This window comes from Myodes glareolus, chromosome 12 (assembly GCF_982192425.1).
Source record: "Myodes glareolus chromosome 12, mMyoGla1.1, whole genome shotgun sequence".
NCBI lineage: Eukaryota > Metazoa > Chordata > Mammalia > Rodentia > Cricetidae > Myodes > Myodes glareolus.
In genome coordinates this window covers 18,833,558-18,855,003 of record NC_142037.1, presented here as the reverse complement: position 1 = coordinate 18,855,003, position 21,446 = coordinate 18,833,558, and the positions used below count along the sequence as shown (strand labels likewise).

At 48.4% G+C, this 21,446-nt stretch overlaps 3 protein-coding genes across 4 annotated transcripts; 2 read left to right on the top strand and 1 right to left on the bottom strand.

Moving 5' to 3' along the window:
• Nucleotides 1-16: 16 nt before the first annotated feature.
• Cideb (cell death inducing DFFA like effector b) lies at nt 17-4,046 on the top strand. The gene is made up of 5 exons (XM_048443857.3): nt 17-179; nt 426-567; nt 2,845-2,991; nt 3,202-3,392; nt 3,531-4,046. The coding sequence occupies exons 1-5, from the start codon at nt 139-141 to the stop codon at nt 3,664-3,666; spliced, it is 657 nt and encodes a 218-aa protein (XP_048299814.1). The 5' UTR covers nt 17-138; the 3' UTR covers nt 3,667-4,046.
• Nop9 (NOP9 nucleolar protein) lies at nt 4,026-11,412 on the bottom strand. Its single transcript, XM_048443809.3, has 10 exons — nt 11,103-11,412; nt 10,497-10,967; nt 8,888-8,998; nt 8,173-8,314; nt 6,996-7,188; nt 6,063-6,203; nt 5,570-5,695; nt 5,164-5,400; nt 4,850-4,955; nt 4,026-4,536 (listed from the first exon to the last, which is right to left on the bottom strand). The coding sequence occupies exons 1-10, from the start codon at nt 11,350-11,352 to the stop codon at nt 4,379-4,381; spliced, it is 1,935 nt and encodes a 644-aa protein (XP_048299766.3). The 5' UTR covers nt 11,353-11,412; the 3' UTR covers nt 4,026-4,378.
• Nucleotides 11,413-11,454: 42 nt separating this feature from the next.
• Dhrs1 (dehydrogenase/reductase 1) lies at nt 11,455-19,675 on the top strand. 2 transcript variants are annotated; one of them, XM_085698543.2, is made up of 9 exons: nt 11,456-11,739; nt 12,041-12,252; nt 14,414-14,557; nt 14,710-14,789; nt 17,244-17,376; nt 17,687-17,833; nt 18,732-18,801; nt 19,064-19,144; nt 19,276-19,675. In XM_085698543.2, exons 2-9 carry the CDS (start codon nt 12,103-12,105, stop codon nt 19,410-19,412), a joined length of 942 nt encoding a protein of 313 aa, XP_085554669.2. In that variant the 5' UTR covers nt 11,456-11,739; nt 12,041-12,102; the 3' UTR covers nt 19,413-19,675. The 2 variants fall into 2 exon arrangements, with proteins under 2 accessions (XP_085554670.2, XP_085554669.2); XM_085698544.2 differs by lacking the exon at nt 14,414-14,557 and having other exon boundaries at nt 11,455-11,739.
• Nucleotides 19,676-21,446: the final 1,771 nt, after the last annotated feature.

The following is a 21,446-nucleotide window of genomic DNA, read 5'->3' as shown; positions in this document are numbered from 1 at the left end:
AGGCAAGGGGGGGACAGAGTCCAGGCTTGACACATCTCTTACTTCACCAGGGCTAAGATCTCAGCTTTACTCAGAAACAAGACGTCAGCCTGGGAACAACACAGAAGCGCACAGCCCCAACGCCACAGAGGTTTTACCATGGAGTACCTCTCAGCCTTGAACCCCAATGGACTGCTGAGGTGATTTCTAACCCTTCTTTATACTTCAGTGCTGAGACACGGGCAGACAAGCCTAACCTTAGCTCCTGGAAGACTCACTTGCCTGTCTACCGATTTATCCAACTCGTAAACTACTCTTGTTCTCTCTCCATAGTCTCTCCTTTGGCTCTGTAAACCTAGAACCTCTTAGCCCACCCCCACCCCCATCATTATCACTAAATTTACCAACCCCCTCCTTGCCCCTTCTGTTTTCTTCCCAACTATCAGGTCAGTATCCACTATGGGCTCCGAGTTTGGCCGTAGGGTCTGGAACTCTGCTCCACCTCAACGCCCCTTCCGTGTCTGTGATCACAAGCGGAGAGTCCGGAAAGGTCTGACAGCGGCCACCCGCGAGGAACTGCTAGATAAGGTAAGCGGTCAGGCTCCTGCAGTAGGGAAGCCAAGGGACTCAAAAATAGTAGGGTGGCGGAGCAGAAGTGGCAGTTTACAAAGTTGCCACCCCCTGGGTGGCTAAGAAACACTAGGCCCAGTGGCCTAAGTTGCATTTGGGTAAATTATCTATTTTCTGAGCTTTCTTTGGCAGTCTGGGAACAGTCGAATAACGGCTGGACAAATGGGCTCAGAAGTAATTCTGATTTGCATGTTTTCTTGTAGTGCTGGGAATTGGAGCTCTAGGCAAGGGCTCTGCCGCCCATTTAAGCTCCTGACCCATAATTCTTATGAAAAGCCAGCTTCAAATTCTGATGTTGCTACTTCCTAGCTGTCAACCTTTGGGAAGTCGTTCCATCTATCAAAACCTGTTTTTTGTTTGTTTGCCTTTCTTTTGAAACAGGCTTTTACTTTTTAGCCCAGGCTGACCTTGCACTTAATTCTCCTGCTTCAGGTTTCCAAATACTGAAATTACAGACACATGCCACAAAACTTAACCTGAAAATGTTTTCAATGGTGGGCATCAAATTAAGGTCCTTGCACATACTAGGCAAACCATTTGCTTCTAAATCACTCCGCAAGCCTTCAGTTTCTTCATCTACTCAAGAGAAAAATAAATCACTTTTGAGGGTTACTGAAAGGAACAAATGAAAAAGTCTTTACAGATATTTTCACAGATATTGGAGAGGGGATGCCTCTTGGCTCTAATCTTGAAGGAACAAATTCAGTCAAGAGACAACTTGAGGAGGCCTTTATTTAGCAAACCCCAATCTAGTTAGACTACCCCAGAGACTGGAGTGGGCTGCCCACGGTGGGAGCAGCCTATGGGTTGCGTTGTATTGGGTGGTACTCTTGAGGTTAGGAGACTTTCTTTCCCCAATCATGGTGCACTGGATTTTCCTTTTAGAGAATTTTCTCCTGTAGTCCCCACAAAGGGGTGAGGGGTGCAGAACTGGGGAGATGGCTCAGTAGTTAAGAGCATGTAATGCTTTTGCCGAGGACCAAGGGTGAGTTCCCAGTCCCCACCTGGTGGCTCACAACCAGTTTAACTCCAGTTCCACAGTCAATGCCCTCTTCTGATCTCTACACACTCAAATGCACATACCCACTCACTCCTACACACTATCTAAAAAATACATAAAAATGGCTTGTTAAAGGAAGGTGTGTCAATCCACAAGGTGAGTGGTATGAGGTCATCTTTAGAAGATTCAGACCTGCTAGGCGGTGGGGGCACATTTAATCTCGGCACTTGTGTGGCAGAGGAAGGCAGATCTCTGTGAGTTTGAGGCCAGCCTAGTCTAGAGAAAGCTCCAGGAGAACCAAAGATACAGAGAAACTCTGCCTCGAAGGAAAAAAAAAAAAAAGAGATTCAGCTCCTTCCAGCTCCTTCTTGACAGGGTGGTCTAGGGTAGTCTGGTCCCTAGGATAGGTGGGTTATTCAGAAGCTATCCTTAGAACCGAGTCTGCTGCAATCAGATGCATTAGAATGAGTCACAGGGTAACAGTGCCTGTATGTCCCTCAAGAGGGCCTCACAGGAGCCCGTCGTAGCCTTGCCTTTCCTGGTCACCTGCCAGCTGAAGCCCTTTTATTTCCTATTGCTATTATTCCTACCTAATTCAACCCTGACATTTCTTTCAACACTCCCAAGTTCTCACTTGGCACACAGTGAGGCTTCAGAATGGTTAAACAGTGCTAACACTGAAAACAGTTATGAAAACAGGAAGGATGACATGGGAGGGCACTGGAGATAGAGAACATAGGTTTTACCTGTTTAGACTTAGAGTTCAAAACTGTTAAAGTCTGCTCCTAAACTTCTGGGCTCCAGTGGTCCCTCTGCCTCTGCCTCCTAAGCAGCTAGGACTGTAGGTGTTCTACCACACCTGACTATGACTGATTGTCACTTAACACGAGTGGGAGTGGCTTAGGAGGGAGCAAGAGTAGATGAACAGGAGCAAAATGGGAAGAAAAAAAAAAAGGTCTGCCTCTGGTGAGAGGCAAAAATCCCAAACAAAAAGAACCACCATGTCTATAAAGAATGAGATGAGATGAAGTATTCATGTCTACAATCCCAGGACCCAGAAGGCTAACAGAATTGCTTGCTGAGTTTGGGAGCAGGCTGAACTACACAAATACTCGGCCTCAAAAAACAACACAGGGAAGATGGCAAATCAGGAAGCAGAGCAGAGATGCCAGTGTCTGATGTGCCAACTAAAGGGGGGGAGGTATGGGATAAGACCTGTCCTTTGTCACCAACAGGTACTGGAGACCCTGCTGCTCAGTGGAGTGCTAACCCTGGTGCTGGAGGAGGATGGGACCGCTGTGGACAGTGAGGACTTCTTCCAGCTGCTCGAGGATGACACATGCTTGATGGTCCTAGAGCAGGGACAGAGCTGGAGCCCCCGGGTGAGAGGCCCATCGGGCTGCTTAGGTCACCAATCCTTTCTAGTCCTCCCCATCTTCTTCCCTAGCCTATCGCTGACTCTGGGGGCGTTGGGAAATACAAACATTAGACAGTAGTGGGGAGACAGAAGGGGTCTGACCCGGCACTGACAGAACTAGATGTCAGGGTACGAAGGAAGGCCCACTTCAATGATGGACCTCTGTGTCCCACAGAGTGGGATGTTGTTACACAGTCTAGGACGGGAGAAGCCAAAACACAGCAAAGACATTGCCCGCATCACCTTTGATGTCTACAAGGAAAATCCTCGAGACCTCTTCGGCAGCCTCAATGTCAAAGCTACGTTCTACGGGCTCTACTCCATGAGCTGTGATTTTCAAGGAGTTGGACCCAAAAAAGTCCTCAGGTCAGAGAACAGGTCATACAACCCTACATATCCACAAGATCTCCTTTGTGAACCCCTACCCCCACCCCAAGCTTACAGACTCAAGGCCTCCTCTCAGCTTTCCCTAATCATGTGGTTTGCTCTCGCCCTGCCCTTCAGGGAGCTCCTTCGTTGGACTTCCTCCCTGCTGCAAGGCCTGGGGCATATCCTGCTGGGCATCTCATCTACCCTTCGCCACGTGGTGGAGGGGGCTGAGCGGTGGCAGTGGCACAAGCACAGTCACCTCCATTCATAATGAAAAATGCTGAGCCTGTGCCGAGACTGGTTCCACGAGACACCCGAGAGCTATAAGACACCATCGGATTTGGGATCTGCAGTGTACCCGAGGAAACTCACCTGATGCCATCCTAACAGAAGCAGTCAGCACACTGCCTTGGTCCTCTAGCCTGCACATTTCCCCAAGGATGCTGCCTCTTACCTACATCTCCTGTCTTCTACTTACCCCGCAGACCCACAACCCTGTCCCCTGGCATCCTGATTCACCATAACTGCTGCTACACCTAGGTTCTTACTGATCCTATCCCAAAGGTCCCACACACCAATGGCCGTCCCTAGCTTTGCCTTGAGATACCGTTCCCCTAAAAAATAAAAACATTTCCAAGAAAAATACAAAAATGTTTACCAGTATTCCTGGAGGGGGGGGGGGACGGACAGATGGACACAGACAAACAGAGGGATGAACAGATCTGGCTACCACAGACCAAGCCAGCATTGAATTCTTGGCTTGTTTTTGCTTGTTTGTTTGTTTGTTTTTTCCAGCCTTGTTGGCATACCTTTAATCCCAGTGAATTCTTTATATTCTTGTTTCAACCTTCCGAGTAGTGTGGGTTTACAGTTTTGTGTGTGTTACTACATCTCCAGTAAGACTCGTGACTCTGATTTACAGCAGGAAGGACAGGTATGTCCCCTCACCCTCCCATCAACACCTATCCCCAGGCCTCGAGGCCTCAGTCTCCAAGTATAGAGTTCAATGCCTGTCTCCTCTTGGCCACAGCACTCTGCTCCTGTTCCCAAGTTGCTCGCCGCTTCAAGAAGGTAGTCAGGGCCACATTCCGGGCCACATGGTGGCCAAAAGCATCTTGAATCAACTGCTGGTTCTGCTCTCCTGCAGTACATAGATTCATAAAAATGGGTTAATTTAAGTTACAAGCGCTAGTTACAAACAAGCCTAAGCTAGGGCCAGGCTCTCATAATTAGTAAGTCTCTGTGTTATTATTTGTGAACTGGTGGCCCAAAGAAAACTCCAACTACAAAACACCTTACCCATTAAAAACCAGATAAAGGGGAGGGGTAAAGAACTGGAGAGTCTGCAAAGAAAAAGCAGACTGAGACTCAGAGACAGACCATCCTCCTGATATCAGCTACCAGGTGCAGGAGAAGGCGGTTAGGAGACACTACCCAGTGGCAGTGGTACTCACCCAGTTCAGCAGCAATTTCCTTCCGGGCCCCTAAAGCGGCTCCACTCCAGATGGCATCTAATACTCGGCTACCATGGCGGCTACAGGCAAGCGCCACATACTGTCCCTGCATTGAGACAAGCAGGGTAAAGTCCCTCAAGGGAAGGATACAAATGTGTTTTGGGAGTGGGGGAGTGACTCCAGAAGACTCGAGAGGCGCAGTTAAAACAGCACAGGAACTATATATGGACCCTGCCTCAGGCTCTCAGGTCCAGTCCTGAAGGAAGCACATTTTCTCTAAAGCAATGAAGCAGGGACTAGAGCAGAAGTCTAACCTTTAGTGTCTTCAGCACACGGCGACGCTGCTTCTGCGTCACAGAGGGGCTAGTCAGGATGGCATCGAATACATGAGAGCCAGCAGGGCTTTGGGCCAGAGCCAGGAGCTGTGGTCCCGTCAAGGCACTCAGACTCCGAAGTACAAGTCCAGGGTTGGAGAAATACAACAAATGCTGGAGCAGCAGAGACCCGAGTACGGTCACTTCCCTCAGAGCTCTGGCTGCGGCCATTTCTTCCTGGGAGTACAGTAAGACGAAATTAGGAGGCAGTGACCACACCAGATGGATGAGCTCATCCCTAGAGTACTGTTGCCTTCTCTCCAAAAAGGTTAGAAATCTCAGCAACACAAGCACTAAGACGCCTGGCCCCCAAATAGTCACTAGCCTGGCCCCTCCCCTATCTTACCTGATGCTCTGCAGGTACTGCCCCCTCCTCCTCTGTTAGTTCATAGTAAACCTCATAAGCCAACAGAGAGGCAAAGAGAGGCGCACAGGCTACTTGCCGGGATGAGGGTTCTGCACAGTGGAATGCCTGGATAGCAAGACAAAGCATAACGATGATTAAGAACCATCCCATCCCTAACACAGCGATGTTCTAGACAGGAGTGCTCAGGAAAGGAGAGGTCTAACTCAACAGCAAAGGACGCTCTGTGAGGGCAGAATCTCATTTGCCTTGTTCTGTCTCACAGTCTCAGTACTTGTAGAGATTGAACCCAAATTTATCTCTCCAAGTTCTCTAACTGCTGGAGGGCCAATTTCATTTCAGGGCTGTTCTTGGACTCACTCACCTGTCTCTGTATCTATAACTCCCTCAACATTAAACCTCTCACATGCAAATTAGACAAATCCTAACTAGCAGAGTTAGCTCGAGGAAGGACTCCCAAGTAGCACCCACTCACCTCCAATAACAGCTGCAAGACCTGGGCTTGGTGAGTCCCAACCCTGCGGCAGGCTTCCACCAGAGCCACAACCACCCCTGGGTGGCCCTGGGCCAACACAGCTTCCAAGGCAGGACTCAGCTCCTCAAATACAAGTGACAGCTAAGAGGAAACACGGATTGAAGAATTGTTGACAGTCAATGAATGGTTAACAAAAGTGAATCAGAAGAATCTTCCTACTAAAAAGAGCCAGATAAGACATAAACTATCACCAACATCAGAATTTTCACTGTGTTGTATAAGACTCAGAAGAAGAGGAGTTACCCTAGAGGGGAGAATTTAAATGTTCCTTCTGTACAAGTCAGGGAGAGCCAAGGGCAGGCAAGTCTAAAATTAAACCTGCCTTCTACTCCATGTGTCAACCCAAGGGACCACAGGACACCCCTACCCTCCTTCCTGTAGGGAGCAACAGGGAAAGGGGAGGCTACAGCAATGGCTTCAGTGCCCCTGAGGATTGACAGACAAGCAGTCACAGAATTTCTAGCTGCAAACTGGAACTAAGAGGACAGGCAGGCAGACCTGAGAAGCTAAAACAAATCTCAAGGAGAAGGGTGCCACAACCCTAATTTCTGGAAAACCCCCCAAAATAACTTCACATGGGCAATGGGCAGTAAATTGTCAGAGAGGCACAGAGACAAGCGCACAATAAAATAAGGCCCAAAAGTCAGGCAATGCTGATGCATGCCTTTAATTCCCACACTCGGGAGACAGAGGCAGGCAGATCACTGTGAGTTTAAGGCCAGCCTGGTCTACAGAATGAGTTCTAGGGCAGTCAGGGCTATATACAGAGAAACCCTATCCCAAACAAACAAACAATATACAAATAAATAATAAGTAAATAAGGCCCAGTGATTAAGAACAGCAGAAAGAGACCAGGTCGCATTTCCAACTCACCAACTCAGGGGAAGTGATTGCATTCAGTAAGCGCTGCAAGGGGAAGTTAGCAATGGGATGTGCAGCCAAGGAATGCAGCTGACCCTGGAAGTGATCCTCAAAGAGGCGCTGGAGCCTTGCAGGTTCTAATACCAGCAGCACCTGCTCCAAGAGTCTGGAGCTCGTCTGATCCCGGAGAAACAGGAGTAGAGGGCTAGCGGGAAGAAGAGTGAGACCGGGGCTGGAGCAGAGGCTCTTTAGTTAGACTACTTCTGTTCCTGCAGAGGGCCTGGGTCCAGAGGTCCTCTTCCGCCCTCCACTGGCCCCCGCACAACTGTGGTGCACATACATACACACAGGCAAAACACTCACACAAATGAAATACAAATAAATAATTAAAAAAAAAACAAAAAGCTGGGTTTGGTGGTGGACACCTTTAATCTCAGCATTCAAGAGGCAGAAGCAGGTGAGCTCAAGGCCAGCCTGGTCTATAAACTGGGATCCAAGTCAGCTGGTGCTACATAGTGAGATCTTGTCACACATAGGCGAAGAATGAGACTGGGGCTCACTGGTTAAGAGCACATTCTGCTCTTGCAGAGGACCCAAGAAGGCAGCTTCTAACTATCTACAACTCCAGTTCAAGGAGCTCTGACATACTTTTCCAGTCTCCAAGGGCACTGCACACATGTGGTACACATATATGCATACATACATAGGCACAACTTCATAAATATAAAATAAAAAGAAACCTTTTTTTGTTTGTTGGTTGGTTGGTTTTGTTTTGTTTTTTGAGACAGGGATTCTCTGTGTAGCTTTGGAGCCTGTCCTGGAACGGGCAGACTGGCCTCGAACTCAGAGATCTGCCTGCCTCTGCCTCCCAAGTGCTAGGATGTAAGGTGTGTGCCACCACCGCCCGGCCAAAATAAAAATATATCTTAAAATAAAACTAAGTCAGGCATGGGGGATTAAGTTTTTAATACCAGTACCTAGGAAGCAGAGGCAGGAGGATCTCTGTGAGTTTGAGGCTAGCAGGATTACACAGCTAGACTGTGCCTCCCAGGTGCTGGGATTAAAGTCATGCACCGCTGCCCAGTAGTAATTATTGTTAAGAAGATCAAAGAGTCTAAACTTTATTCACACAGCTCCACTAACTCCATTCATCTCCCCAGCTGCGGTTACTCCTGAAGACCAACCATACCTGCCACCTGCTGAAGAATTACGAGAACTCAGGTAATCAATTATAGCATCACAGAGATGAGCACAATGCTGAGGTAATTTGTGGTGTAAGATCTGTAAGGCCACCTGAAGACAAAAGCTGGAGATCTTGTCGGTGATAAACACTGTAGAAAGAGGCAGAAATAATTTAATAGCTTGGCCCAAGCCCAGATTACCTGTACGATTCCCAAAACACAAGTAACAAGGGGGGCTATATACATAAAAATGTCCATACAGAATGCCTTATAGCATTGAACCAGACAGACATTAAAAGAGGAATGACCTGCCGTGAGGATCCTGCCTGGGGGAAATCCCCAGAGAAGATTACAGTCTTTTCCTACTTTCCTTCTGTGTCGGTTAACCCTGACTGATCACTTGATGGGATTTAGAATCATTACAAAAACTAACCTCTGGGCATGTCTGTGAGTTTCTAGAGTAGGTTAATTCAGCAGTGGGGACACACACAACCGCCCAATATGTGGGCAGCACTAGCCCATGGTCTGGGGTTCTAGACCAAATAAAAAAGAAAACAGAGCTGAGCAAAGCATTTGTCTACCTCTGCTTCCTGACTGTGGCTACACTACAGCCATGATAACAATGGTCTGCACCCTCTGGCTGGGCGTCAAACCTCTTCCTTAAGTTACTTTGGTCAGGTATTTGTCTCAGCAACAGGTAAATTAACTAATACATCTTTTTACCTGCAATGTCCTTCAGAAAGCAGGCGCTCAGGTCCTGAAGGTGATTCAAGAAGGTTTCAGGAACCTCAAAATCAGTGGGCTTACATTCCCGAGCTGAAGTCCTTTGTGTTTCTAAAGAAAGATCAAGAGCATGAACAATAGTGAGATTACAAATAGCCAAATAGGAAGAACTCCACAGAATACTAATGGCTCAATTTAGAGATGCAGAACAGAGATAATGCAACTCAATGTCTCTTGTGGATGAATAAAAAGTTGTTTTAATTTTTCTAAGGATCTTCAACTTCCTTCCCTATGGTCTAGGATCATATTTCTCAAGTTAGGTATTTAAAGTAATCCAAATTCAGACCTCATTTTTACTCTCTAACCTTATTTTCCAGAATCCTGAAATATAGGTCACATGTTCTGACTGTACCATGAGACAAAGTTAGTGGTCTCAGTCGGCAATTTTTAATAAAATAGAGAACAAAATTTAAAAGGAAAGAAAATATCCGAAAAACGGAAAAGGCATCTTTTCCTGAACTTCTGATTGAATTCAACACACACTGAGAGAGACTAAAAACACATCAGGAAAGCCAGGCTGTGGTGGTGCAAGCCTTTAAGCCCAGCGCTTAGGAGGCGGGGCAGGCGAATCTCTGTGAGTTCAAGGACACCCTGGTCTACAAGAACTAGTTCCTGGAGTCCGGCGGTGGTGACCCATGCCTTTACTTTAACCCCAGCACTCAGGAGGCAAAGGCAAGCAGACCTCTGTGAGATTGAGGCCAGCCTGGTTGACAAAGTGAGTTCCAGGATAGACAGGGCAACACACGGAAACCTTATCTCAAAAAAAAAAAAAAAAAAGGTTAAAAGTCAATCTCCTAGGCAGCCTAAAGGTATGCAGCCCTGATTCCAGTATTTGAGAGGCGGAAGCAGTGAGTTCCAGACCTTGTCCAAAAAACAAAACAAAACAAAACAAAAAAAACCCCCGATCAGCAAATAGCCAGGCATGGAAGCACAGGTGTGTAACCCTAGCACTCAAAAGGCAGAAACAAGCAGGAGGAACAAGCGTTGAAGGCCAGCCTCTGCTACATTCCCAAGTCAAAAACCAGCCTAGGTTATATGGGAGTCTCTGTCTCAAAATAAAGTGTTGGGCCAGGAAGGTTGTGATAAGGGAGACTGCTGCTAAGCCTGACAACCTGAGTTCAATATACAGAATCTGAACGGTGGAAGGACAACTGACTCCCCAAGTTGTCTTCTCCCCTCCAGAAGCACATGTATGTGCAGAAGGTACATAATTGGAGTGTGTACACGTGCACATACATATTTTAAAGATTAAAAAAATTAATTTCTTACTAAGAGTTGGGGAAATAAAAATGTGAAATCCATTGCTTTAAGTTAATTATCTCCTCGTCCTGTCTCTGTGCGAGTAGCTGCTCTCTAAGTACAGGCACACCCTTTCCTCTAGCTGTCTAGACACACTGTTCTTTGGCCTTCTAGGCTCTGCCCCACTGTTCCGCTAATTCCGCACGGCCAAACTCCACCATGCAGATGAACTCTTCTGTTTACTGGCTTCTGAACGCCCGAAACTCTCCTGCTCACCAGGCTCACTTCCTTTTCTTAAACTACTACTTACCAGATGACTGGGAAGCACGGGACCTGGTCCTCTCAGACTCCAGGAGAGTACCTCCTAACACTTGCAGCAGAGTTCTGACCACGAAGCTGCCATGCGTGTCTCCACAGAAGAAAAGAAAATCGTCAGACACTTCAGCGGCTAGTCCCAGGACTAGCTCCTCCAGGGTCTGCAAAGGACCATGCTTCCCATCCTCTTCTTCCTCCTCCTCCTCCTCCTCCTCCTCCTCCTCCGCTTCTGCGGGGCTCCTTAGCAATCGAGGCAGCTGCAGCAAAGCACTTTGCAAAACGTGGACCCCACACCGATGACAAGCCACGAAGCGCAACTTGGGGCGCAGAGCAGCCCACACTCGACAGAGAGGTTTCAAAGGACTGAACCCCAAAAGTTCCTGCAGCATTTCGCTACCAGTCCTGTTCGTGGCCAAGGCTAGAGCCTGAGCCTCCACTTCCTTCAAAACATTGCGCACCATCAAGTCTGAAAACACGAGGAAACAGACCGTTAGAGAGACGGAAAGAAGGATAAGGCTTAACAATCACTTAGCCAAGAACTCCCCGGGAATCCCTCTGAAAGTTCCCTGCGTGGGTTACTCCACGGCGTGGCTGCTCCTACCTCGTTCTTCCGCGGCGTCGGGAGCCTCTTTCAGCGCTGACAGCGCCCGTCGGAAATACCCGAGCGCATCGGGACTCAGGTGCGGGAGAGCCTCCGGGACCTGCTCCCCACGCGCGGCCGCCACCGGCGGCCGGGGACACCCATCGCGGCCCGGAGGGGGACGCCCGGAACCCGGGGCCGCGCGTCCCCGTCGACCGGCACCCGGGAACTGGCGTCGCGCCTTGTGAGCAGAGCGCGGACCCAGCCCCATGCGTGCTCCGGGACCTCGCCTCCTCCACGCTTCCGGACAGCAGCTCCCACGGCCGCCGGCGTCGCACTGCTGGCGCACGTTGACGTCAAAGTTCTGCGACGACACGGGCGAGCATGGTGGGCGTGTCTACAGGGCGCGGGTTTGTTTTTGAGGGTTCCACTCCCAGTGTATGACCCGCGATCTCCCGGGCTCCACTCGTTTCGCCTAGTTCTAGCTCATCCGCACCCGCACCGATTTCTGCCCTAGGCACGCACTCTCACCCTGACGTGCCAGAATCAAGGTTCTCGAACTGCACGTCCCGCCCCGCCCCCGGGCACGATAAAAGTTACCGAGCTACAGGTCCGGCGAACTGGACAGACAGAACCTCAGAGGCAGCGTCTGCGGCAGGTAAGGCTCACAGGTTCAGTCCACTTACAGGTCAGGGCTTCGCGGTTCTCCGTGAAACTGCACCGGTAGCCAGAACTCCAGAGTGAGGGCCCAGGACTCTTCATGGACTGACTCGCCAGATTCCCCACCAAGTTAGTCCCACTCAGAGGGTCGCGGTATGTGTAGCCCCGGAGAGGCTCCACCCAGCCCTGTGCCTGGGTGGAGGACAACAGCCTGGCCTGAGACCTGCCCTCAGCTATCCTCCTGTGAAACTTCTCTCCCCTCAAAATACTGCAAGCTTAACAGAGACCTGTCTCTGCAGACAATCTACAGGATTCCTTCAAAGCGACTCAACTCCACAGATATTCCCGTTTGACGTGAGACATGGTAGCGCCTATGAAGGGCCAAGTGTGTGTGGTAACTGGTGCCTCCAGGGGTATTGGCCGTGGCATTGCCTTACAGCTCTGCAAAGCAGGCGCCACAGTGTACATCACCGGGCGCCATCTTGACACCCTTAGAGCTACTGCCCAGGAGGTGAGTGACCACCTGAATTTATCATTGTGATCACTTGCCTGATCATGACATCGCCCCAAAAAATCACTAATATTTACAGAGTACATACAGTAAACAATGTAGAGTTGAATTTTTCTGCCAAGTGGATTTAAGCAGAAGAAAAGTCTTGGTTTGAGAGTTTCAGGTTTTGCGAAACTGGGCCAGTGACTTCCTGTGATTTAGGCAAGACTTGCTGAGCTGAACCTGTTTTACTTCTTTTCCTTTGTTTGTTTTTGAGACAATCTCTCTACATAGCACTGGCTGCCCTAGAACTCACTGTGTAGATCCAGGCTGGCCTTGAACTCACAGGGATCTGCTTGTCTCTGCCTCCTGAATTCTGAGATTAAAGGCCAGTGCCACCCCCCCCCCCCGTGAGAGTTTACTTCTTAACTGGATTTCAATAAAAACAATACTCAAGTGACCAAGTGATAACCGGATAACTTGATAACTTGGTAACCAGAGTTACCAAGTGATCAAACACAATTTTTACTATTACAAGATAGGAGTCTAACAGGACATCAGATTTAGAAACCAGTCATTTCAATGTACATGTGCACAGAGTGTTTGCTCCAGGGGCACTGGAGGAGCATCTAAATGATAAAAGTAGTTATGTCTAGACAGGCTTACCTGAAACTTGCTGTGTCGACCAGGGTGCCCTCAAACTCAGAGATCTCTTGAGTGCAGGGATGAAAGGTGTGTACCCCCACATGTAGCTTAGGAGAAAGCATTCTTGAGGTGGTTTTTATGTGTATTAGTGTTCTGTCTGCGTGTATGTCTCTCTGAGGGTGCCAGATCCCCCTGGAACTGGAGTTACAGACAGTTGTGAGCTGCCATTTGGGAATTGAACCTGGGTCCTCTGGAGGAACAGCCAGTGCTCTTAACTACTGAGCCATCTCTCCAGCCCTCTTGAGATGATCTTTGAACAAGTCTTGAATAGGAATTAGGTAAAGAGGCCAGAGAGGGAATAATGGTTCTTAGAAGACCATCAGCAGGGGCTGGGGTGCAGTTTGGTGGGAAAAGCACTTACCCAGGATGTGTAAGGCCCTGGGTTTGATCCTGGGCACTGAAAACACGCAAAAACAACAACAACAAAAAAAACACCCCTGCAAAGGGTTTGGGTTTCATGCACCTTTAATCCCAGTACTCAGGAGCCAGAGGCAGAAGTCTATGAGTTCAAGGTCTACATAGTGAATTCCAAACCAGTCAGAGCGACACAGTTCACGCACCTTTAATCCCAGCACTCAGGAGCCAGAGGCAGAAGTCTATGAGTTCAAGGTCTACATAGTGAATTCCAAACCAGTCAGAGCTACACAGTGAGACCCCCCCCCCTCTCTCTCTCTCTCTCTCACACACACACACACACACACACAGCCAGTATGGTGTGCATGTCTATAGCACCCAGCACTGGAGAAGTTGTGTGAGGACTGGGAGTTTAAGGCCAGCTTGGGCTGTGTAGTAAGACCCCATGGAAAAAAAACTTCTAGGCTTTCATTGTTTGATTGGTGATCCAGTTAGAAGATTTTTTTAAAAATGTGTGTGCTTTAGCTAGTTCATACTGACTGGATTATGAGGGACTGACTGAGGGAAAAAAGACTGGAGGTCAAAGCATTAGGACTTAACGCAGTTTGAGCAAAGAAGTGGTAGGGCAGGACCCTGAGCTTGCTTTGGAGAGCAGGTGCTCTTCGGCCTCTAAAGTTGGTGGGGGGCACACTTTTGGAAGGCTAGGTAGAACAGGAAGTAGCAATAGTTTATGCCTGATAGCTTTAATTTTCAGTTACCAAGTCAGAGCATTGGTTAGGTAAGAATTCCGAGGGAGTGGTAAAAAGGGGGGCATTAGAGTTGGAAAGGAAAAAGAGGATAGTTACTTGTTTCTGAGAGTGGGTGCCATACCTTGTCTCTTACCTTGGAGTGGCAGAGGATATTCCAAGGTCCTGCATATGAAATCCAAGGTCCCATATACCTGGCTCTTTTGCAGGAGGTCCTACTGTGATGAAATTTCTAAAATGGACACCAGGGGGAGCCATTGCATGCCACGTTTTCCCAGTTGTTGGCCTTAGTCCTGTGTTTACCTTCTCAGTTCCTAAACTCACTTTAGTTAGGGAAATGACACTGCTCAGAACTCATACTCCCTGTTCCTCCCCAGGCACAGTCCCTCGGGGGCCGGTGTGTGCCGGTGGTGTGTGATTCAAGCCAGGAGAGTGAAGTGAAAAGCCTGTTCGAGCAAGTCGATCGGGAGCAGGCGGGGCGGCTAGATGTGCTGGTGAATAATGCCTATGCTGGTGTCCAGGTATCCTTGGAACCTGAAACAACTCGACATCCCAGACCTCCCCCAACCCACCCTGAGTCTCTACCTCCATTGTCGTCCCACTATCCAACCCTTTGTAACTTCCTGCCTTCAGATGGCCCGAGAGTCACCCTCCCTGTCTGTCTTCCTTCTAGGCAATCCTGAACACCATCAATAAGCCATTCTGGGAAGTACCTGCCTCCCTCTGGGATGATATAAACAATGTTGGACTCAGGTGTGTGCTTCACTTCCAGAACCAAGGTTCCTCCCATTTAGGTTGCCCCAGACCCAGGGTCTTTGTTCGTTTGTTTGGTTGGTTGGTTGGTTGGTTTGGTTTGGTTTTTTTGGAGACAGGGTTTCCCTGTGTAATAGTTCTGGCTGTCCCAAAACTCACTTTGTAGACCTGTCTGGCCTTGACCTCAAAGTGCTCTGATTACCTCTGCCTCCCAAGTGCTGGGATTAAAGGCATGGGCGACCACCACCCAATTCCATTTTTTAAGCAAGATCTCACCCTTGCTCCTCGCTCCATCTTTGCCAACCCAAGTACAAGTTCCAGAAGGGAGTATTCTCTCAGTGTTGAACGTGTTCCGTAAACTATTGTTTTAAAAATGGTTAGAAGGATGGCTCAAATTGACTAAATGGATGGGCTAATTAATACAGTATTGTTTGATGTTAGGTCGTAGGTGCTGCAGTAGAGAGAGAAGCTTACCAAGATACTAAGCCTTAATTTTCCAAAGGAACAGAGGAGTACAGCCTTGTTGGAAAAGGATGACACCCAGCTAGCTTGTTCCAGTTACTTTATTCAAACATATACAAGGTTAATTGGAGCTGGGAAATGTTCCAACTATCAAAGTCATCTTGTCCTTGCTGCCCATGAGAGCAGACAACCCACACAAATCTCAGTCCCTTTTGACTGTGGCAAGCCATAATCAAAAGTAAGAATTCCAAGTCTGCCAGAACTCTGTTCAGATCAAGATCAAGCTCTTACATAGCACCAAGTACAGGCTCCAGAGAAACAGCTCTTCAAGGTTTAAACAGTCTCAAAACAATTTCTCAGCCTCTACTGATCAACCCAAACATAGCAAAGCTTGGCTGAAACATTTCATTCCAAGCCAGACACAAAAGCTTCACTCTTTTGCTTTAAACCGGACATAATGGCTTTACATAGTGCTACGGTGTGGGATGCAGATGTTCATGTCAGGTCTTATCTCTTCGGGCATATGTATATTATGCTAGGTCCTCATTCCCCTCATCCCCGCTGCCCTCTCCATTCCCCAGCCTCTCCAGTTGGTTCTCTCTCTTCCGCAGTTAGTCCTACTGTTTTCTGTTTCCCTCTCTATTTCGCACCTCCTCAGGCCTCTTCTTCCCTCTACAGTTCTCCTTATACCTATAAATACACATATGTGGGCACATATATACACATATGTATTTTTAAACCTAGAACCCAAATATGAGAGATAACATGGTATCTGTGTTTCTGAGTCTGGCTTGTTTTGCTTAATACAGTGATCTCCAGTGACTGAAGTGGTGGCGCACGCCTTTAATCCCAGCATTCGGGAGGCAGAGGCAGGCAGATCTGTGAGTGTGAGGCCAGCCTAATCTCGTATGAGTATCAGGACCCCCAGGGCTATACAGAGAGACCTTGTCTCAGAATTAATAACAATAATAATTATTATTATGTTTTCCACTTGTATCCATTTTCCTGCAAATGTCATGGTTTCATTTTTCTTTACAGCTGTACAAAATTCAGTTCTGTATATGTACCACATTTTTCATCCACTCATTAGTTGATGGACGTCTTTGTTGGTTCCATTTCCAGACTATTGTGAATAGGTCGGCTCTAGAAATGCAAATATCTCTGTGGTTTATTGGCCTAGACTTCTACCCACGTGTGGGATAGCAGGGTCACATTCTGTTTTCTGTTTGTGAGAAATCCCCACACTGAATTGCACAGTCACAGCACAGTCGCATTCTCACCAGCAGTGTGTAAGGGTTCCTCTCTGCCCACGTCATCACCAGCAGTGTGCAAGGGTTCCTCTCTGCCCACGTCATCACCAGCAGTGTGTAAGGGTTCCTCACTGCCCACGTCATCACCAGCACTTGTGAATTATTTTCTTGATGATAGCCACTCTGCCTAGGATGAGATAGAATTACAAAGCAGTTTTGATTTACGTCCTCCAATGGCTGTAGTTATTTAACATTTCTCTGGCATTTATTTTACAACATGAATTTGTTCTCTTGAGAACTTTCTACTCGGGCCGTTTGCTCATTTACTGACTGACTGATTTGGGTTTTGTGTGTTGGTTGTTGCTGTTTTGTAAAAGGTCTCTTCTGCCCAAAGCTGGCATGAAATTCACTGTGTAGCCAAGCTGTCCTTGAATTCCCCATTCTCCTGCCTTCGCCTCCAGAGTGCTGAGATTACAGGTTTGTCCCATTAACCCAGCTGACCAGATACAGGGCCTAATTCGCCCTGAACTATTTTATGTTTATAGTGCAAGATTCCTTTCCATTATGTTTGTCATGTGTATATCACCCTTTCTTGTCTGCCATTGATTGTATCAGTTTTCTCCTTGGAATGGCCTATTCCTACTATGCAGCCTCCTGTGGTGCTGACAGTAGCTACTGGGGGCTCAGGAATCGGCTGAGCCAGCATCCACACAATTCATTCCTTCTTCTCTGCCCCCTCTAGAGGCCACTACTTGTGCTCTGTGTATGGGGCGCGGCTGATGGTACCAGCTGGCAAAGGACTCATCGTGGTTGTCTCCTCCCCCGGGGGGCTGCAGCATATGTTCAATGTCCCTTATGGTGTGGGCAAAGCTGCGGTAAGGACCAGTGCATAGGAGCCAGGGAAACAGACAACAGGGTTGACAGTTGATCCGGTCCCCACTGGTCAGAATAGTAAGACTGGTGACCTTCACCTCTCTCTCTGCCCTACCCACTGATAGTCCCTTTGCCTGGAGCTCCCTCCATCTGCCAGAGTAGGTATCAGATGTGGGAAGAGGAGTACCAGAAACATCAGGGCTCTTGAGAAGGATGGGGACTGGGGCTATCCTCTTGGACTGAGGTAGAGCAGAAGAGGAGGGTGAGTTAGGCAGTGTCCAGGTTCTCATTCTGCCTTCTCTCCCTCCACAGTGTGACAGATTGGCTGCTGACTGTGCTCACGAGCTACGGCGTCATGGAGTCAGCTACGTTTCTCTGTGGCCAGGGATAGTGCAAACAGAACTGTTGAAGGAGTTTATGGCAAAACAGGAAGAACCAGAGGATCCTGTGTTTAAGAAGGTTGGCACAGGCTGGGCAGTGGTAGTGCACATGCCTTTAATCCCAGCACTCGGGAGGTAGAGGCAGGCAGATTTCTGTGAGTTTAAGGCCAGCCTGACTACAGAGTTAGTTCCACAACAGGCTCCAAAGCTACAGAGAAACCCTGTTTCAGAGAGGAAAAAAAAAGAAAAAAGAAAAGAAAAGGCAGTCTCCCCAGACAGTACCCAGTATAAGCATGCCCCATGATTCCAGCACTCAGGAGGCAGAGGCAAGGGGATCTGTACGACTTCAAGGCCAGCCTGACTGAGTTCTGGGCCAGCCAGGGCCACACAGTGAGACTCTGGCTAAAAAGAGAAAGAACAAATGTTCCCGCTCATCAGGTGCTTACTAGGGCAGACACAGGCTGAGCATGTACACACATTAGTTCTTCAAATCTTGTAAGGCAGGTAATAACTCCATTTATAGATAGTGAAGCAGAAATCAGAGAAGTGAAGAAACCTGATCCCGGGCTGAAAACGTAGCCCAGTGGTAGAGCATTTGCTTCGGCACAGGCTGCTGACACAGGCTCAGCTCCTGGCAATGAGTAATGAAGGACAGAAGGAAAGAAACACACTCCATAGTACGCATCGCCACAGGAAAGGCTGTCTGACACCAAAGCCCACGTATTTGGCCTCGCCCTCATTTACCCTAGAAGGTCCAGCACTAGTTGTAATGATCTGATCCTTCCATTAGTAGAGGCAGTGGTCCTGGGTCCAGGGTCCAGGGCTCACGTGAACATGGGAAAGGTGGCTCCGGTGTCTTTTAAGACATGGCCTTGCAAATCCTGCTTAGGTTTATGTCCTTCTGGGACAAGTGAAAATGAAGAAGGCACAGCCGTGCTCTTGGAAATTAACCCCTAACTTCTCAACCCATTTTTTAGGCCAAGTCTGATTTCTCGTCGGCAGAAAGCACAGAAATGAGTGGCAAGTGCGTGGTGGCCTTGGCAACAGGTGACGACATTGGGGTGACAAAGTTCGTCTACAGGGCGCTGACAGCCAGTTCCTTATTTTGGTTTGGGAGATGATTGGACATTCTTGTCAGATTTGACTTTTGGAGGCTCAGAGGGTCAGGATTCCTGGTTTGAGGTGTGTGAGGCCTCTGAACTAGCTGCAGGGAGGTGTGGCCTTTTCATGAGCCCTGTCCCATTCAGCCAAATTCTGTCACTGCACACCTCCCAGCGCCCACCATGGCTAAGTGTTTGTCTGCCCACAGACCCCAATATCCTGGACTTGAGTGGGAAGGTGCTGCCGTCCTGTGACCTTGCCCGGCGCTATGGCCTTCGGGATATAGATGGTAAGCAGTCAGTCTGGGCCAGCTTTACCTGATGAACCGAACCGTTACCCTTTTCCCTTGAGTTCTCAGCCAGCGCTGCGGTGTCTCAGGAGCAGGAAATAAGGGTCTAATTGTCTTTCTGTTGATCCCAGGCCGCCCTGTCCAAGACTATTTTTCTTTGGGCTACGTTCTCTCTCATGTCTCCAGCCTGGGATGGCTGACCTCCTACCTGCCTAGCTTCCTCCGTGTGCCCAAGTGGATTGTCACCCTCTATACCAGCAGATTCTAAGCTCCTGGGCTGCTGTCCCAGCCAACCAGGTCCTCTTGTCACCGAGGCTCAGGTGTCGGGGCTGTCTCGGTGGAACGAGGCGGTCCTCTCGCACACCCATGTCCTCCTGGGAGAGAGGACGGATGCCGGGCACCAGTGAGTTCTGGGGCCTCCAGTAGGCTCTTTGTGCCTTCGTCTTCCCTGTCCCTACAGTTTAATGTTTTGCTGCTATATTGAAAAGTCCTTACAAACAGAAGCTAATAAAGGTCTTATCTCCCCTTCAACATGTTTGTGTGCTCTGATTCTGTATTAAAACAAAGTGGTAGATATTTGAGAGGAAGATTCAATGATGTAAAAATGTGTAGCTTCTCAGGCTGAGATGATTCAGTAGACATAACTCTTGCTGAGCAAGCATAAAGACCAGAGTTCAAATCCCAGAACCGTTTAAAACTGGATGCAGTGGCAGCATGCCTGTATGGAATAGGAGACACAGGTGGAAGAATCCTGGATGCTCTCCAGCCGCCTAGCCTGGTGTTCACAATGGTGAGCAGCTAAAGACCTTACCTAAACAAGATAGAAGGTGAGCACCAGTATCCAGGACTGACCAACACATGGAGTGTGTACCCAAATACATATGCACATGTATAAACACAACAGGTTCTTTAATCCCAGCACTGGAAAAACAGAACCAGGAGGATCCCTGAATTCCAGCCAGTCTGATCTAGAGTGAGTACAAGGACAGCTAGGGCTACAAAATGAGGTTCTGTCTCAAAAAAATAAAAAATTTAAAAGTAGGGTCAGGCATGGTGCATGACACACACTTTTAATCCTGGCACTCAAGAGGCAGAGATGGGTGAATCTCTAAGTTTTGAAGCTAGTCCTTCTACGTAGAGAGTTCCAGGTCAGCCAGGGTTACACAGTGAGATCCTGTCTCAAAAAATAAAAATCAAATGTATAGGTACTAAAAATCAAACTCCAGCCCCCCTCTTTCCTTCAGAACTGCTCCTGCCTTTTCTCATGCTAGGGGCAGGATCTCGCCCCAAGCAGGACACTTGGCCTCTGTTTTCACCATCTTTCTACCAATAGCTGCTGCTTTCTACTGGGCTGTCTCTGCCCAGCACAGGCAGACCTCTTGCTGCCTTTTACTTCCTGGGCCTGGAAGAGAAGGTGCTTCCTGATTCCAGGTAAGAGACAGAAGCACTATCAGGCGCTGGCACACTCACCCTTCCTCTTGGGGCTGTGTCACCGGAAGGAGTCGCCTTCTGCAGAACTGACTGCCTGAATGGATCAGGCCTGCCTCCCAGAGCAAAGCTTTTCCAGGAGGCCAAGGGCGGTTTTCCAAGAGTGACAGGTGTCAGTGGTGAAAGCACACTGAAGAGGGTATCAGGTCCAAAACAGAGGAGTGCCCAGTGCATGTGGGCAAACACTGGCACTGTCAGCTCCAGGAAACTTGGCATGATCAGACATGCAGTAGAGGAGCTCATGGGAGCTGAGGTGTGGGCAGAGGAAGAAGAGGTAAGCAAATGATGCTGGCCCAACATCAATCTCACCAGGAATCTGACGATAATACAGGTGTGAGCTGAGAGCTTACAGGAGATGGGACCTGAGTCAACAAGACTGCCACCGTGTGTCCCCCTTGCATGGGGGACAATGCACCAGCAGAAGGCACAGAGGAAGAATTTTTTTAAAGATTTATTTGGTGCGGGAGAATTGTATTCTGTCAATCATATTTTAATAAAATGCTGATTGGCCAGGCAGGCAGTATAGGCGGGAAAGCCAGACAGGAAGTAGGGGTGGAGCAATGAGAACAGGAGAATTCTGGGAAGCAGGGAAGTTCCTCTGCCACTCCTGCTCAGATCACCGAAGAGGCAACATGTAACATGTCCAGCTGAGAAAGGTACGGAGCCATTATGGCTAACATAGATGAGAATAATGGGTTAATACAAGTTATAAGAATTAACAAGAAGCCTGACCTAATGAGCCAATCAGTTTATAACCTTATGGAGTCTTGTGTGTGATTTCTCTTTGGGGCATGCCGGCTGAGGGGTACCGGGC